At 49.2% G+C, this 17,446-nt stretch overlaps 2 protein-coding genes across 3 annotated transcripts in view; both read right to left on the bottom strand.

Moving 5' to 3' along the window:
• Window positions 1-298, bottom strand: part of Lrrk1 (leucine rich repeat kinase 1) — a 138,107-nt gene extending 137,809 nt beyond the window's left edge. Inside the window, exon 1 of one of the 2 annotated variants that reach the window (XM_028872813.2) lies at window positions 181-298. The gene's annotated coding sequence lies outside the window, so the exon portion shown is untranslated. The remainder of the gene's footprint in view (window positions 1-180) is intronic. The other variant, XM_037198821.1, reaches the window with a different exon arrangement.
• A 2,668-nt stretch (window positions 299-2,966) lies between these two features.
• Aldh1a3 (aldehyde dehydrogenase 1 family member A3) overlaps window positions 2,967-17,446 on the bottom strand; it is a 35,140-nt gene continuing 20,660 nt past the window's right edge. Inside the window, exons 10-13 of the mRNA XM_028872812.2 lie at window positions 13,055-13,219; window positions 11,568-11,725; window positions 10,390-10,464; window positions 2,967-4,831 (exon numbers count right to left, since the gene is read on the bottom strand). Coding sequence (XP_028728645.1) covers window positions 4,759-4,831; window positions 10,390-10,464; window positions 11,568-11,725; window positions 13,055-13,219 — 471 coding nt within the window. The 3' untranslated portion in view covers window positions 2,967-4,758. The remainder of the gene's footprint in view (window positions 4,832-10,389; window positions 10,465-11,567; window positions 11,726-13,054; window positions 13,220-17,446) is intronic.

Raw genomic sequence — 17,446 nt, 5'->3', positions numbered from 1 at the left:
GGTACGAGCCTGGGAGCGGGGCGGGGGGCTGCGGCGCGGGACTCCGGGCGCAGGGCGGGCGGCCGCGGCTGCACGCGGGGACCCGAGCACGGGTCCGGGAGGCGCGGGCGAAGCTTGGCTCTCGGGCCGCTGGCTTCTGTCGTGTCCCTCGGACAGGGCGCGGGCCGGAGCAGCACTTACCTGCGGCGGTGGAGTCGGGGAGCTGCAGGCTGGCGACAGCGGCCGGCCGGGGCCTGCGGGTCCTACCGTGCTCTGCCCTGCAAGGCTCTGGCCGCCGCGGGGCCAGACACACTTCCTCAATCCTGCGGCCGCCTGGCGGGCGGAGAGGGCGGGTGGCGCGGAAGCAGGCCCTCGCCAGAGGGTCGGCTGCCCCTCGGCCTCCGCAGATGAGGATGCCGTCCCCCGATGGCCTGCCTCGGTTTCCCTAGCTGCTAGATATCGGTGACTAAGCTCACTGCTCCTGTTTCGGTAGATGCTAGGGCCCTGGAGCTTTGTAGGGTCCTAAATTCAGATGTCCCTGCTGTCTTCCCTGGGGACAGACACAGTGACAAGATTGCTCCATTCTCTGCTCAGCCTTTCCTTCTCTGCTCTATTAACAGATTAATTTCTATGTTGCATGCTGGCCATATACCCTGGCTGTGAATATAGAAGGACGAGGATACTAATGTGTGTGCAGGTCTTTAGGGAGCCCTACAGAAACAGCCTTTTAAATGTCGATGTTTTGTAAACCGCACCCTTTCAACCACTGGTTCACCAACTTAACTATGGACATTTGCAAAGATGTTACTAGTTGGTGAATCCTTTTAGATCTTTGGCCTCTGGAGTAGCTGCGACTAAGGTGCATGCCACATTGCCTGGCTGATTATGGTGGGGAGGTGTAAAACATGGTGGGATGTGTATCAACTGATACCACTGAGATAATAACCAAACGCAGGCTAGACCCTCGTGGCTAAGCTGCAGACAGGCTTCCGATTCGGCTCTGATTTTCACTCAGAAAGTATAGTCCTTTGCAGAAAAAGCGGTTCTGCACCTAGACTCTTCTCTGGTAAGGTAACAAGGAATAACAAGGACCATGTGCAGAGCACATAGACAGATCGTCATAACCCTCTTTACCAGTTCACAGAACCTGAGCGGCTGTGGGCCTTCTGAGCTACTTCAGGAGCACGGCAAGTGTTTTCCTAGAGTTGGTGTTTGGATCACTGGTTGCCAAGGGGACTACCTCGCAGCCTATGCTCTGCTTTCTCTCCACCGCCGAACACCCTTCCGAAAAAGTAGGCGCGGTTCTGCAATCCTGTCCTCGCCTGCCACCGAGGTTCTCAGACCAGTTAGCAAGGGCAGCAGGGTGACTGCTAAGGAAAAGTCCCTAATAGTTTGCAAGGCGTGGCGTTAGCAGAGAGCCTGGTGTGGTGTCGCCTTCAGAGCATACATCGCTGCCACCTAGTGACACTAGGAGGAACTCCATGCTGAGTGCCAGGACAGACACGGGGCACTTGTGTTGCCAATACTTACTGCGGCAAGAAAATTCCCCCTTTAAACAAGCTTGGAGATAGGCTAGGAAAAATGCCCATTTTTGTTCCAAAAAACATCTGGAACATTGGACGCATGTATTGCCTTATCCCAGCCTTCAACTTTACCCAGTAGGCGTGCATTAGTCAGGAAGGAGACTATTCCAGCCCAGTTAAGATTCCTCCTTGCTTCTTTTTCATTCCCGCGGATCATGTTCTTCTTGCGTTTGCTCGCTTTCCACCCAGATTTTCAGAAGCCTTAGGTTGGTATGAACTTCCCCAAGGGGGTTCAGCTGGAAGACCATGGTCAGAGGTAGGTCAGCCACCTACTTCTCTGAATTTCCACCCCGCTTCACTGAGGCTAACTGTTCCTTTTGTCTCCTGATGTTTGTCTTTATTCAGCCAAATCCGCACTTTCTTCTGATATCCCCGAAACAACGATTTAAACACCACCACCCCACCCCCCACCCCCACCCCCCACCCCCCACCCCCCACCCCCGGCAATCTCCACCTGTAAGCACTGTCTGCTGCATGGATTCTAGCAAGGGGTGAACATTAGAAAGAAGCCACCTGCTGAGAAGTGGAGCTAGAGCATCCCAAAGTGTCTTCTTTTAGAGAATGTACCCAACCACAGTCATGTCATACAAGTGCACATATACATGCACCTGCCCACCTTATGCACACATACACAAACGCATACCATCACACCTATCGACTCTGGAGTGGTTCTCTTCAGGCAGTCATATTCTAATTCACCAAACAACAGAAAATGCCATTTTTATATCGTCTGTTCACATTTGGATGAGAAATGAAATGCTCATAAATACACAACACATGGGAAAGTGCACACTGAAAGAGGTCTCGTCCAGCCTCCTGTGTGCCGTTTTTAAGGGGATGGTGCTTTTTTACATATCAGTCATCTGGGCTTTTGATGCTGACTTCACAGTTTGATCTTTCCAGACCTACCCAAGTCCAGTGAAGGTTTCTGCTCCAGCATCAATGTCAGGTCACAACCAGGTGACTGACATTTCTTGGCAGTTAGAAGCCTTAAGATCTTCAGCTAAGTTAGGCCCAGACCCTTAGGTCATCATAGAGAAAAGTCACACACACACACACACAAATTAAAAAAAACCAACCAAACAAACAAAAAACATGGTCACTATTTGGGGACAAGACGTTTTCCCTAAATCTTCATTTTCTGTACTCAATCACCATTGCTTTGTGATTAAAGGGGCCTGGGCAGTGTAGAAAAAAAAATCTTACACTTAGCATGTAAGGCACAGAGCTGTTCAACATCCAAGACTATAGGGATGGACATTACCATCAGGAAAAAGCCCTGTGTATGACAGACTGGAGGAGTATAATTTTATTTTTGCCATCACACAGAAGTCTGAGAAAGAAGATTCTGCCACAGGATTCAAATGAGCTTAGTCCTTCAGTGAAAAAAAAAAAAAAAAAGAATGTTTCTCAAATGTCCGATTTTATTTTACCATTGCTGAACACAATCCAAAGTTAGGATCAGAATTCCCAGTCCAATCAATTGAAAAACCATACCACAGGGGTAAACCTTAAAGATGTGAGATCTAACATTATATAGACTTTCATTTCTAAATACAGTATATTACAGAAGGTTAAATATACTACCTCTCTGTACTTACAGCTATAAAAAGATACATTAATGATACCAATTATAAATAATGTAACATTTCATATTAAAGGCATTATTGTACAATGGAGGAATAGCAACCCTCTAATGTACTATGGTGAAGGGTGGTACCTGGAGTTACTGAGATGCTGGAAATTCAGTGTATGAGGCCAAATCCCGATTTAACAAGTTCCTGGTAGTGTAAGTGCTGAGGGGGAGAAAGAAGGTGAGTGGAATATTGCTCGTCCCTCACAGGGCTGAGAGCCCCAGATCACGCATCCTATCCTTTATGCACACACTGGTTCTGATGAGGCTTCGTCCTCACTGTTGCTCAGTTCAACTTTAATCCTTCAGTGTAAGCATCACAGCCCCTTAGAGAAGTGCATGTGACTAAGAGTAAAAGGGCCCAAATAGCATTCAACCCAGTGGGTTTGGTTCCGTTCTATTGTGGGAACGGTTTTAGTTTTCCAAGTTCAAATGTGGACTTTGCATATCACATGGATACACTGAAGAGGAAAAGAAAAATGTCATAATGTGAATGAAATATCCAGGTCACTTGGCTGGTGACCGGGTCCCCTTATGGAATCTGGGTGTTATTAGTTAATCAATCAGAAATGAAAGCCCCAACGGACTTTACAAGTACGGAGCTAAGCAGTGCAGCTGTCTCTCAGTGGCGTGCCCTTTACTCATCTAAAACGGGTAACGGAGCTGGGGAGAAGAAAAAGGAAGTGGGCGCACCCATTACCAAAGGTGGTAGAGACGGGCGATCTGTAAAAGTGAACAAGGGCTCCGAGTGTCAAGTGTGCGGCTCAGTCCGCCGAGGGTTTGCTCTGCTGTGGCAGTTCTAAAATGAGTCGTCAGGGGCAAAGGTGACACTAAGGATGTTCTCTGCCTGAGAAGGGCCTTGGTTTTGACTGACCATCTCATAACTGTAAGGCAAACTCTTTGGGATGTTGATTCGGTCGTTCCAAAGGTTTTCTAGGTGAATCCCACGGTCAGTGTCAATATGCAGTCCTCGGGACTGGCACTCCCACAGACCAAAGACTTCTGGAGCCTTCCCTTGGAGTGTGTTCCCCCTAAGCTCCCCACACGGGGTCCCTGAAATCCTCCTTTCATACTAACGCTAATCCTTTGCTTGTGAATAGTCCCACTCAGAGCGAGGAGGGACTTGTTCTGTGCACCGGTGACTCTGAGGAGCCCGTGAGAGCAGATCTGCTTGCAGCCCATGCTACGAGCTCTTTCCACATTCCTCCTGGGGGCAGCAAAGCATTTAAAATAACCGCGGGACACTCCAGAGACCGTCTCATATCAACAGAGCCCTGGGTGTCTTTGCTGTGTCCCGCACGGAGTCTAAAGCAATGGTAGCTGGACACCAGTTTCTCCCCCAGGCAGGCCTGCAGCTTCACACATAACAGCCAGCCGCCCACAGTTTGGTCCGTAAAGCATGAGCGTGAGAGGGAAAATCAAAACCATTAAGCTCTAGTAGACCGAGTGTCCCGAAGAGAAGGTCCTGGGAAGATGAGCACTGTCATCCTGTTTTCTGCTTGTGGCAGGTTGGAGTCGCCAAGGACAGCTGTCCGGCTTTTGAGGAAGAGACCGGTCTGTCCTTCAGGGGTTCTTGTCATCGAGTTTGATGGTGACGGTCTTCACTTCTGTATACTCCGCCAGAGCGTATTCACCTCTGTGACGACAGAAAAGCGGAGGCAGTTCACACTGTCAGTTCGCGGTTCTGGGAAAGCGCTTCTAATGCCTGAGCCTTCTGCTGCACAGCTTGAGTGCTGGGGTTTGTGTGACAGAGCGCAGTGTGGTGCCCGCCCGTAGTGGGGGCAGTAGGCACCATGATGCCCTTAGTTAAGCGTCGGGAACTGGAAATGTGAGTTTACACGCTAAGGTCCTGTGTGTGATGCTTTTGAAGGCGTTAAAAGAACTAAGGGTTTGCTTCCGGACCATGAGAGATGAAGACAAGAGCATAAACTCAGGGCAGTTCTCTGGGTCAGGGAGGTGTGTGCAGAAGGGGGGGGGCTTTGCAGGTGAGTGGGGGGCGGGCGAGGGCCTGGGGTGTGAGGCCCGCACTGACTATGTAAGTTTTAAGTGGTCATTTGTTACTCCTTGAATAGACAGAAAAGGCTATGGCTGAGCCCGAGGAGATGGCCAGCAGGCCACAGGGACATCTGGCTCAGAAGGGCACAGCTCCAAGAGGAGCTGGGTCGGACTGCAGGGGAAGGGAACGGATGCTGGCACAGGCTAGGCGCAGGAAGGTGACGGCCCTCAGGTTAGCGTCTTCGGCATTTTTCCTTCCCTTCTGCCTTACAGGGGCCAGGGATCTTTCCTAGATATCATGGGCCATCCTTGGAGGAGATCCCCTTCCCAGAACCAAGAGGCAACTTAGATGGAGAATTCCTCCATACTGCAAGCTTAGCAATTGCAGAAAGAAAAAAAAAAAAAGAAGAAGATGATTCCGGTTCCAGAAAAGATAGAGGTAGAGATAGCCTCTCCAGTCTCTATATTAAAAGATCTGGCCCACAATCTCATCTCATCTCTGAGACCTGCAGGTGAGCTACTCAGCCCAGCATCATCAGCCTGACTTCTGAACGTGTTAGAAATGCAGATTCCCGGGCCTCACTCAGGACTACTGTAGCAGGTAAAACAGGGAAGACAAAATAGTAAAGTGTGTCCACACCCTGCTCCCCGGTCCTGGTGCATGTGTTAGGTTACACTCCAAGGGAGGACCGATGCTGGGGATGGGATTCTTGTGGCTAATCGATTGACTTTAAAATAGAGAGTTTTCTGGGTCCTTTGGTGGCCCAGTGGTCCCTAAGAATTGAAGAAGAGAGTTGAGTAAAAATGATACAAGACACCAAAAGGTACCACTGGGCTGGTTGGGAAGATGGCCGAGGCCTTCAGTCAAGTATGAGGTAAGCCTCTGGGGGCAGGGAAAGGCTGGGAAACTCAGTCCTCACAGCCTGCGTCCTAGAGGACACCTCCCTTAAGCTCAGAGAGAGCTGCACCTACTCTGTAGGGCTTGGTGTCATATGTTTATGTCACCTAAGACATTGATTTTTCGGTGCTGTTTGTTAGAAAACCAATCTATTTCTTCCCTCAGTAGAGTCAAGAAATTTGTGTTCAGTCAATTCCCTAGGTGATTCTGATTCTTGCTTGAGTATAACAGCAACTCGGGCTTAGGATCGTGTGGATGAGTCAAGTTGATTGAAATCCCTGAGACTGTTTCAACTGTGCCGTGGGAGACCCACCACACCTGCTCAGTTACGCCAACTAGAGAGGATTCACATAGGCCCTCCCTCTGTGCTGAGTAAGTAATGTCACCATTAAGAAGGTGTGCTGTTTTCGATGTCCTGAACGTTCTTACAAAGCAGCAGGCGGAACACAAGCAACCAAATGGAAAAATGCTACAGAGGACACACTCATTTTTGCAGAAAAACGAATGCAAAGTCCAGTAAGTGTGAAAGGGGCACACTCACTGTCTCACACTTGAAGACATTCGAACCCACACAGAGACACTTTCCTGTGGCTGAGCAAGGAATTCTAGGAATTTATTCTGAGAACCACCACCCTAAGTGCATAAATATTTATACACAAGGAAGCTTATAGGCAGGGTTTGTAATAATAATAATAATAATAATAATAATAATAATAATAATAATAAAAGCCTGTGGATGTAACACCAGTGCCCACTGTAGGTGGCTTTCACTAAAAGACTGAGAGATATCCAAAACCCATCTCTGAGGACAAAAAGTGGCTTGTTTCCACATTAGCCAACAGAAAAGAATGAGTGGATGTATGCATATCCACAGAAAATGCACCGTAAACTTTCAAAATGAGCAAATAGTGTTGTTTCGCAAAAATCCTAAGTATCAGTGGTTTATCAAGCTAGTACAGAGAAGGGGTGAAATCTTCCCGAATTAGCTTGTGTTGAACAAGCTCAGAAGTGTCAGCGTGTTCTTGCAGGACACAGCTTGTAGATTCTTCTTTCTACTTCCTCATCTGTTGCTCTGGTTCAAGTTCCTGCTGTCCTCATTCACCCCCTCACCCAGTCTTTGCTACCTCAGGAACCAAAGCCATTTGGGAGCTCAGCCTTCTTCCTAATAAACCTCCCTAGGATATCAATGGCGACAAGGACTGATAACAGTCCGCTGACAAATGCCCAGAACCTAACACCAAGCTTGGAGCAGTAAAATCGCTCAGCAAAGACTTGCAAGAGGAAAAGCCCTGTCCTTGTGGAAGTGTCCTTTGTCCTTTGGGGAAGTGTGTGACTGCACTCACCTCATGCCCACAGGGTCTGCTGTGGATATGCCCTTGGACAAACTGTTGTCAACAAGGATGTCTTTAGAGAGCTGGCAGACTCAAGGCCAGGTGGGAGGCCAAGGTCAAGTTTGAAGAGCAAGATAAGACAAGCCAGAACAAATGCTTTTTCTAGAAGTTTTGGTTTTAGGTTTATATTTGTTTCCACCATTAAATTAAAAAATATTTTTTAATTTAAAATTATTTCTTTTTAATTTAGAAAAACAAAACTAAAACAAATATTTGTGCCAGGTGGTGGTGGTGTACACCCTTAATCCCAGCACTCGGGAGGCAGAGCCAGGTGGATCTCTGTGTAGTCTGGGCTACAGAGTGAGATCCAGGACAGGCACCAAAACTACACAGAGAAACCCTATCTCAAACAACAACAACAACAAAAACCCAAAACCAAACAAACAAACAAAAAATCAACAACAACAAAAACCCACATAAATATTTGCCATGTGAACTAACGAGGAAATGAACACAGTGAGTGAGCAGTGGCTCCTCTATTGAGTGGGACTAAGGGCCAGGGAGGGAGGAAGGTCTGACCGTGCCGCATCTCTGCCGTATGAGTCTTTGTTGGCTGGCTTGAATGCCTAGCTTACACTGCAAAGCAAAGAGCCAGGATGCACCAAGAAGAAGAGGCTTTTCAGACTCCATCCAAGACCAGCCCTGAAATGCATCCTGGAGGGGCTGGCGAGTGTACAGCCAGTAACCAGCCCAGCCCGAGTGACTAGTTTGGGGAAAACCATGGAATCCACCTAATGGTGCTCCAGCATAGAAAAGAGGAACTTGTTGCCACAAGGAGACATTAATTTGAAACAACTGAAAATAGAAATTATTTTTCAAGGCAGTTTCCAGGCTCCTTACAAATGATCTGAAAATATTTCATCATTAAAAAAAAAAACAAAAAAAACCCTTTGGGAGAATGTATGCCAAAGATCCAAAACAACAACAACAACAACAAAACAGCCATTCAAGAAAGTCCCCAGGACAGGATGAAACATGACCAAGGTCTGTGAGCTTACCACGCCACTCCGTGGCAGGCATAGGGACCACGAACCACACCCAGGGATAGGAGTGGCCCAGGTAAAAAAGCTATGCAGTGCATCCACAGTGGCTCTAAGGGAAGACCAGGCAACAGGTGTCCCCCATATGCCTCCCAGTCACTGTGTCCTTCCAATGACCTTTCCTCAGGGGCCTGGGGTGCTTGCTGCCTCCCAGCCTCCAGAAGGAAGACGGTGAGGGATTTGAGTTTCTCCGTCCTTACAACCCGCCCGGCTGAAGACAGAGGACCAGAGGAGACACGTGACCACATGAGCTCCGGTGGCTTCATCTGAAGTAGCTTACAGAGATGGCTCCTAGGGCAGGGGTTAGCTCAGTGGTAGAGAACTTGCCTCACATGCTGGATGACCTAAGTTCAATTCCCAGGACCGCAAAACAAAAAAACAAATCTCCCAAAACAAAATTCAAAACACCAACAAGGTACAGGTGATCTCTGCCTAGCAAGCCCTGGGCTGCGGGAAGCCAAAGGTCAGGGTGCCAGTGTTCTTCTTAACTCTAGTGCTTTTGGTTGTGAGTCCAACCTTTAATGGCTGAGCCATCTCTCCAGCCCTGCTCTTAACTCTCATGACCTGCTAGCCTGCTGGGTGGGTTTTGTCCCTTGATAACTGTTATCCCCTCTCAGGAACCATCTCCACAAGAACATGAATGGCATTTCAGGGACTCTCACCAAACCTGCCAGCTGTCACCAGCCTTGTTACTACGAGAGGAGCCTGGAAGGACCTCGGGTGACCCTGGCTCTGGCCTCCCAGCCTCAGCCTCAGCCTCCTCTGAGAGACCACGCATTGGAGACTCCAATAACAGGCTGCCAAAGGAGCACCAGGCTCCTGCCACGGGTCTTTGTGGCCAAGAATCAGGAAGGTTAGTGCAGGAAAAGCAGTCATAGGATGAAGGCGGGGACCGAAGGACACTCTGTGGTCCTTGCTCAAGTGCGCAGATGACTCCTGAGCGTCTGTCACGCACTGGGGATGGTCTGAACAGAGCTGAGGTGGCGTAAGGGGCCCCAATTCCATGTAGACCAGTCAAGAGCCAGTGGAAGCCAGCACCTCCCCGTTGTAACAGGCTCAAGAATCTACAAGCAGAGCTGCTCAGTGTCCCCACTGAGGCGTAGGCTGAGGAAAAGAGCCCAGCATCTGCTCTGACTACACGTGCAGATGTGGAGAAGGTAAAGCATTTGTATATAAATGACACAAACTGTTTAAACAAAAGGAGAACACGAGCCCTCAGAAACAGCCGAGAACAGCCTTGGGGTGTTGTCCCAGATGGCTCCCCGGGAACATGGTGCCTACCAAGATGTTTGTCCACACTGGCTAATAAAACCCAGGAAGGGGGACTGGAGAGGGATGCCAGCATGTGACTGGGGACCTCAGCATCTCCACCCAGTTTTCAGCCTGGGCCAGAGGCAAGATGGCCCATCCATGAATCTTAGGAGGCCAGGCAGGAAAGAGACACAGAGAAACTAGTTCAGGCCTAGAATGTTCCGCTGGAGCCATGGAGGCACAGCACAGCCCCGTTTAAAAAAAAAAAAAAAGGATCCAGGAGGAAGCGGAATCACTCACAGCTTGTGCCAGGCTCTGAAAGCAAAGGTGGGCAGATTCAGAGCCTGACTTGAGCCAGGCTGCTTTCTCTACCCAAGGTGGAGATAGGTGTCCTAAGACCCTCATTTGCCACGCCCTCATCCTGCTATCCTAGGCCAAAGAACTATAGAATGTTCCTAGGGTGATGGCGCCAGGCAGGGCAAGAAGCTGAGGCTGCAGATTGGTTCTGGGGCTCAAGGGGGCACAGGGGTGGAAAGAAGGGACAGATCCTGAGCAGCCTCCACTGAGGGACCGCCAGCCTTCATGGAAGAGGGGAGCGTGAGGGATCAGAAACACTTACAGCTCTCTGCCATTTCCAGACATCTTGAAGCCACCGAAGGGAGCCTGTGTGTAGAACGCATTGTAGCAGTTGACCCTAGAGAGAGGATGAGAGGCGCCCCGGTTACCTGGAGAACACGCGCCTGCGTCTCAAGACACTGGAGGCACAGTGATGCCCAACGCCCGGCCTTTGGGCAAAGTCCCCATAACTTGAACACAGCACATCCCTTTATGCTCTTTACGTCTTTCTTTCCTGCTGGAAACTACAATTGGAAGATACAGGGGAAGCGAGCTAGGGGTCGAGTTAGTGAGCAGCGATGCAGCCCTGACCTCACAGTTCTGCTCCCTAGACGATGATGCATGTGACCCTAAGCTTGTTCCACCTCTTTGAGCCTCACTTCATTCATCTGGAAGATGGGCACGAGTATCCAACCTGCGGAGTTATCAGTGCAGAGATGAGCATCCATACCCTGCAGGTTAGTGACGTACTGTCTTTAGGATCCACCAGAGACAAAATCGGAGAGGCAGTGTGACACAGCTGTTAAAGGTTCAGGCCTTGCAGCCTCCTTGTCTATGTCCCGTGACCTCTGCTAAGCAAAGGCTCTGCACCCTCAGGCTCAACCGCCTTCAGACCCAAAGATTTTGTGCAGAATTATTTTTCTGCACAAATAGTGCAGTACAGTAAGTATCAATGCAGCCTTGCATTAGGTGTTGCAAAGCGTGTAGATGATTTTGAAGTATGCAGGAAGGGATGGTGTATACCTTGGTGATAAAATGCTTTTCTAGTATGTATGTTCCAGGTCCTGGGCCAGAGTGCCAGTATGGTACAAATATATATATATATATATAAAATAACAAATAAGCAGGCAAGCTGGAGGATGCTCCTAAACTATCTGCACACACGAGAGACTTGAGTGGCCGTAGACTTGGGCCTCTCAGCAAGGACTGAATCCTCTGCAATTAAACACGGAGGGCCAACTGCATTAGCTGTGTGATGCTGGACAAGTCACTCCATCTCTCCTATGCCTTGCTTTCCTCATGTGAATAACGAAGGACTTAAGGCCATGGGACACCCATGTCAGAGGACAGTCAGCAAGGCAGGGAGAGCGCATCACGTCATGTCGGCTAATGAAAGAAAACCGAAGCCAGCAGGCCAAGGGCTCAGAGAACACAAACACTCGCTGCGCGTGCTTGGCTCACCAGACGGTGCCCGACTCCAGCGCCGAAGCCAGCTTCAGGGCTTTGTCGAGGTTTTTGGTGAACACTGCCGCCGTGAGTCCGTAGTCAGTGCTGTTTGCTCTTTTGATCACTTCTTCGAGATTTTTGAACTTCAGTATTGGCTGCACTGGTCCAAAAATCTGCAATCAATTACAAGGAGAGTAGGAGGAAGCCTGTGAGGGGGGGATTGTGTGCCCTGGTCAGGCACCCAGCTTTCACAGTTTTAGGGTTCCTCCCCCCAAGACAAAGAACCCCGGAGACCTCTGTAACTGTGGGATGGCGGAATTTGAATGAGGGGATTCAGACAGAACAAAAATGGAAGATAGCCCAATATATATATATATACACTGCATTTATGATCCCTCCATGCTAGCACTGTTTTTGAATGCTGTCCGTCTCAGAGCCTTGGGAAAACCCATGTAGAGCAGGGTATACAGAAGGAAAACCATTGGCTAGCTCTCTGGAAAGTCCTCTAGAAGGGTGTCCATGGATGACCGCTGCTTTCCTGGTTTTTTTTTTTTTTGTCCCTTAAAGATACTTAAACTGTTTCTGTAGTGAGTCCCAGGGGAAGGGAGGGGCCAGCGGTCAGACTGCCGAGAAGAGGAGAGAGCAGCCATGAGGTGGCCCAATTAGAAGGGTCCTGAAGGGAGCTTGTGATGGAGTCAACCCTGGGCCTGGATTGCATGCCAGTGCAGCGGGCGCAGTCTCTGGAAATGGCTTCTCCGCTTCCCTGGGGCATCTCACCAGGAAGTGTGCAAAACAGCAACAGCAGTGAAAGAATCATTTTAAAAAGAGGTGCATAGAGATTTGAGTTCTGTACTACTGCAGAGAGGTGAGAAGCCTTTCAACACCTCAAGGAGAAGGTACCAGATAACCTCCTTACAGGGAAGCCCACGCCCACCCCTCACACGGACATTCTTAAAGGTCTAGTCATTCAGCCTCAGACTGGCTTCTTACTGATCCTGTGCAGGAACAGCCGCCATGTGTCTAATGTTGGGACTGAGAGGCAAAGGGAGATTTCAGCTTTTACTGGGGGGCCTGCTTTATCTCCATCGTTCTCCAGAACAACTGTGGCAGAAAGGGCAACGAGAATTATAGCTGGGACACACTCCTTGAGGGACACTTGTTTAAGGACAGTCTGAAGAGTGTGAAGCAGCCACAGGTCCTGAATCCATAGTTTGGCACCTGGTAACACCCACCAGGCTAAGAGGTGTTGGACCTGGGCTGTGCATGAGCTGGAGATGGACTGCGGCTGCCCGGAGACCATGAACCAGGACAGAAACAGGGCTGTAGCAATTGTATCTGCTGCAGGCCTTGAGGTTCACCAGGGACACCAGAGCCCCAAAGGACAGCAGGGCCACTCAGAAATGGAGTTGTTAGTCCTGTGAAGGCTTCCGAGATTCCTGGGGCCTCAGAAGAAGTCTTTGGAGGGCCCCTGGGGCCCCCGTTTTGGCTGTAGCCACCCCTACCTCCTCTTTGGCAATCCTCATGTTGTCCGTAACATCTGAGAAGACAGTGGGTTTGATGAACAGCCCTCTGTCCTCCATGGCTGACCCCCCACATTCTAGCTTGGCCCCTTCTTTCTTTCCGCTCTCGATCAGCTCGAGGATTTTGTCAAACTGCTTTTGATCAATCTGCAAAACACAGAAGGGAATTATAAGCACTTCCTCCCAGGAGGGGACTGTTGTAGTTCTAATGGCCCTCAGTACCATCAGTGGTCTTCTGCTCTGTGTCCTTGTCAAGTCCTGGATCAGCACACAGGCGGCCTTATGGGCAGATAGTCCTCCTATGCACAAACCTAGGCTCTTTGGAACTGAAGGCCATGGGAAGGTCTGTTCTCACCTTCAGCTTGAGGCCTTATTCGCATGTCTAACTCCCCTCCTTATGCTGAGAGGTCAAGTGTGAGGGTGAAACGGGTTTCGAAATGGTTGCATTCTCTTAGGTCTTGGCATTCTGCTAGAATTATTGGATTTCACAAGTAAAAACACAGGATGCCCAGCTAAATGTGACTATCAGAAATACAACACATGATCGCTTTATTCTAAGTATACACCAAACAGCATTTGGGATATACTTAAGCTAGGATGCCTTCAGGTTGTCTAAAAGTCAAGTCTAGTGGTCTCATGATTTACCTGTGCACCACAGATGGGGGGTGGGGACTTATTGGACTTATCCCATCACAGTGCAGAGGAGGGAGGGAGGGCTGAGCATTTGATGCAGCATCCCTGGGGACAGAGGAGTGAGCCCCATGCTGGAGCATGGATGCTGCTTCTTGGTCGGAAGGAAACGAACTCAGAAAGGTTCTGCCTTCTGCTACCTCCTCGTGGGCTCCAAGGTGCCCCATGCCACATGCCACAGATGAACACTCAGCTGTGGGACACAGTGCTCAACTATCTGTCAAATGGCCACCCCTCCTGGGGATGGCTCAACTTGGAAGATGCTCTTCCTGTCCTCTTCATATCCTCCTTCCTCAAATCCAAATGCTGTTATCGTGACCCAGTTGACGGTGCCCTCCCTCCCAGACTGGAGGAGATGGAGTTTAAGCAAATACACTGTTACTGCGACTTTTAGATACGAGACTTGGTTCCATTCCAGTAACATTAAGTAGGAAAAAAAAAATCAGGACTGAGGAGACGGGTCAGTCAGTAAAACGTAAGGACCTGAGATCAGATCTCTGGAATCCATCAAAGAAACTGGGCATGGTGACCCATACCTATAATTCTCTCGAAGACTAGAGTAGACACTGGAAAAGGAAGAACCTGACCTTGACCTCTGACCTCCACACAAACCTATAGTACACGCACACACATATGTAAACATGACTGCACACACACATGAACCCACACACATGCGTATTCCACCAATATGCAATATAGAAAATGGATGAGAAGTAAATAAACCCATTTCAAGTACAGAAAGTTCTTTGAGTTTCTTTTTAAGGAACAATAGTAAAAGAATGAAATGGTGATGCAAACTTGTACAACCACTGTGGAAATCAGTATGGCGGTTTCTCAGAAAATTGGGAATCGATCTACCTCAAGACCCAGCCATACCACTCTTGGGCATATACCCAAGGAATGCTCAATCATACCACAAGGACACATGCTCAACTATGTTCATAGTAGCATTATTTGTAATAGCCAGAACCTGGAAGCAACCTAGATGCCCATCAACTGAAGAATGGATTAAGAAAATGTGGTACATATACACAATGGAGTACTACTCAGCAGAGAAAAACAATGACATCATGAGGTTTGCAGGCAAATGGATGGAACTAGAAAATATCATCCTTGAGTGAAGTAACCCAAACCCAGAAGGACAAACATGGTATGCACTCACTCATAAGTGGATTCTAGATATAAAGCAAAGGACAATCAGACTGCAACCCACAGAACCAGAGAGGCTATATAGCAGGGGGGACCCTAGGATGACTGCGGCTTATAATAAGTTTTAGTTTTACTCCATCACTGGGCAAGCCTCAATGAAACATTTCACTATTAGGATATAGTGAATATATACTGGAATTTATACTGTATCAAGCTGATAATAGAAAAACAAACAAACAAATAAATACATGGGAAAAGAAAAAAAAGAATGAAATGGCGGAGCCCCATGATCTCTTTCGTATAGAGATGCCTACCTGTAAGGAAACCCTGGAGGGGTACTCCAGGAATAAAGAGCAGGGGAGCCCCACTGTGGGGAGAGGTAAGAAAGGGTGTTGGTGGGGTGATGCTGGGGGAACCCCTTCACTGTAGTCCTTTGGACATGGTTAGGGGTTTAGAACCATGTGCTGACACACCCACAAAGAGCCACGAAAGCAACCACAATACACACATTCCAAGCCCTGTCAGCCTTTCTCTGGGTGAACCACATCTTGGCTTAAAAGTCCCAGATGGGGCTGGTGGGATGTTCAGCAAATAACGGAGCTGGCCATCACGTCTGACAACTTAAGCTCAATCCTGGGCTAGGCAAGGGATCCACACAGCAGAAAGGGACAGCTGGCCCTGTCGAGCTGTCCTCTGGTCTCCACATAAGCACTGTGGCATGTGCACCCCACACATGATGCACAAACGTATACACATACAAAGTGAATAAATAAAATGTCACGTAAAACATTTTTTTTTAAAGTGGAAAAAAAAGTCCCATATGTTATGAAACCTCCTAGGGGCTGACGCAGCTCACTGTAGTAACTTCACCAGGCTTCAGGTCTCGGCTGGCTGGAACTGTGTTGTCCTGACAGACCCCATCTTCTCTGCAGGCAGCTTAGGTCCCTGTCAGAACCCTACACACCCAAACGCCACTCCTCCTGATGAGTCCTCATAAACACGTTGTTTAAATCTAATAGCCATCCATGAAATGTCAGCTGGTGCCTACAGTACAGGAAGAGAAAGATCTGGCAGGAAGTGGAATGACAGAGCAGGGCACGGCACCAGAAGTGGGAAAAGATGGCTCCCACAGGACCATCCACGGCTGTGCTTGCTCTGCAGAGGACGCCGCCAGATCCCGAGCACAGGCCAGGTGGCCTCCTTGCTTGTCTGCCAAGCTAACCCGAAAGATGATGGAGTGTTCCAGCAAGCGGTCTCCAGCCCTGGCCCCCGATCGAGGTCAGCGAGCTCTTCCACAGGCCCGAGACACACAGGAGTGTTTAGGCAGCTGGACATCCTTGCAGAGCAAAACCTTAAAGGTCTTAGAAGGAGGAAGAACATCAACAGGATCCTGACATAACGTCCAGGTTAGACAGTGTGAGTTCCAAAGTGACTCCGCACGGCAGAGCCCGGGAGGAACGGACACCCACTCCCCAGGAGAAGTGTCTGTCTGGCTCCAAACGCCACACTTGAGACTTGGGAAGAAAAGGACGGGAATGATAGGAGAAAAAGCTGTCCTTAGTGTGCTCCCAGCCATCCCAGATTAACCCTCAAATTTAAGGATTTGATACTGATCTGGAGCCGTGTGTGCACTGAGACCACGGACTACCTTGTGTCAAGACTTTGGAGTCTGTGATTGAGGTTGGGGCTGAGCACTGTACACAGCTTCCCAACCAGGGACACATGACACCAGAGCCACAGAGCACATGGACTGAGGTCAGGGTCGGTGTTACCTTGGCCAGAAAATCTCCCTCCATTCCTTCCCTAGCCAGCATCCGCACAGGATGGTTAGGCGAAACTGACCGAGATACCTGAAATCACACAGCAGTGTGTATGTGCCTCCTAGGTCAGAGAGATGCCAGTCAGTGTTTCTGCCTTAGGACAAATTTCCTCTGTTGAATACTTCCTGGTGATGTGACACCTTCTACTGCTCCCATTTTCCAGATGAGGAAACTAAGGACTGGAAGGAGCAAAACCCCAGAGTCTAGTTTGAGCTCAGCAGCTTCCTGTGTAAACATTTGGTGCCAACTCAGCGGTCAACAGTGAACTTCTGGGATAGATAACGGTGGGTAAGCCACAGATATGGCTGCTTGAAACTTGAGAGTTGAGCAGAAATCTGGCAAAAAACAGAGCGCTGCCACCGTGCTCTGGTCCAATAGTGCAGGGGTGGCCAGGCCGCCCTCTTGAATATCCATCCATCAGCTTCACTTACCGTTAGCAAGAAAGCCACACAGGACGTGCCCTTTACAAATGTTATTAAACCTCATGGTTACAGCTGTTTGCATCCTGTCCAGGCTTCCCAAACCAGGCTGGCAGAAACCTGTTCCCACTGCCTAGGATCTAGTCCAGTCGCTAGAGTCTCTCTGCCCTCTGGTTCCCGAGGGTTATCCCATGAGGTAAGGCGCGTGGCCTTGGGGACCCCTGAGTCAAGACTGGTCAGTCAGTGCCCTGGCTGTACCCCTCATCAGCAGGGTTCAGGAAACTCGATGTGACCTG

Source organism: Peromyscus leucopus, chromosome 1 (genome assembly GCF_004664715.2).
Source record: "Peromyscus leucopus breed LL Stock chromosome 1, UCI_PerLeu_2.1, whole genome shotgun sequence".
Lineage (NCBI taxonomy): Eukaryota > Metazoa > Chordata > Mammalia > Rodentia > Cricetidae > Peromyscus > Peromyscus leucopus.
The sequence above is the reverse complement of the archived record's forward strand: the minus strand, read 5'-3'. Positions and strand labels throughout refer to the sequence as shown.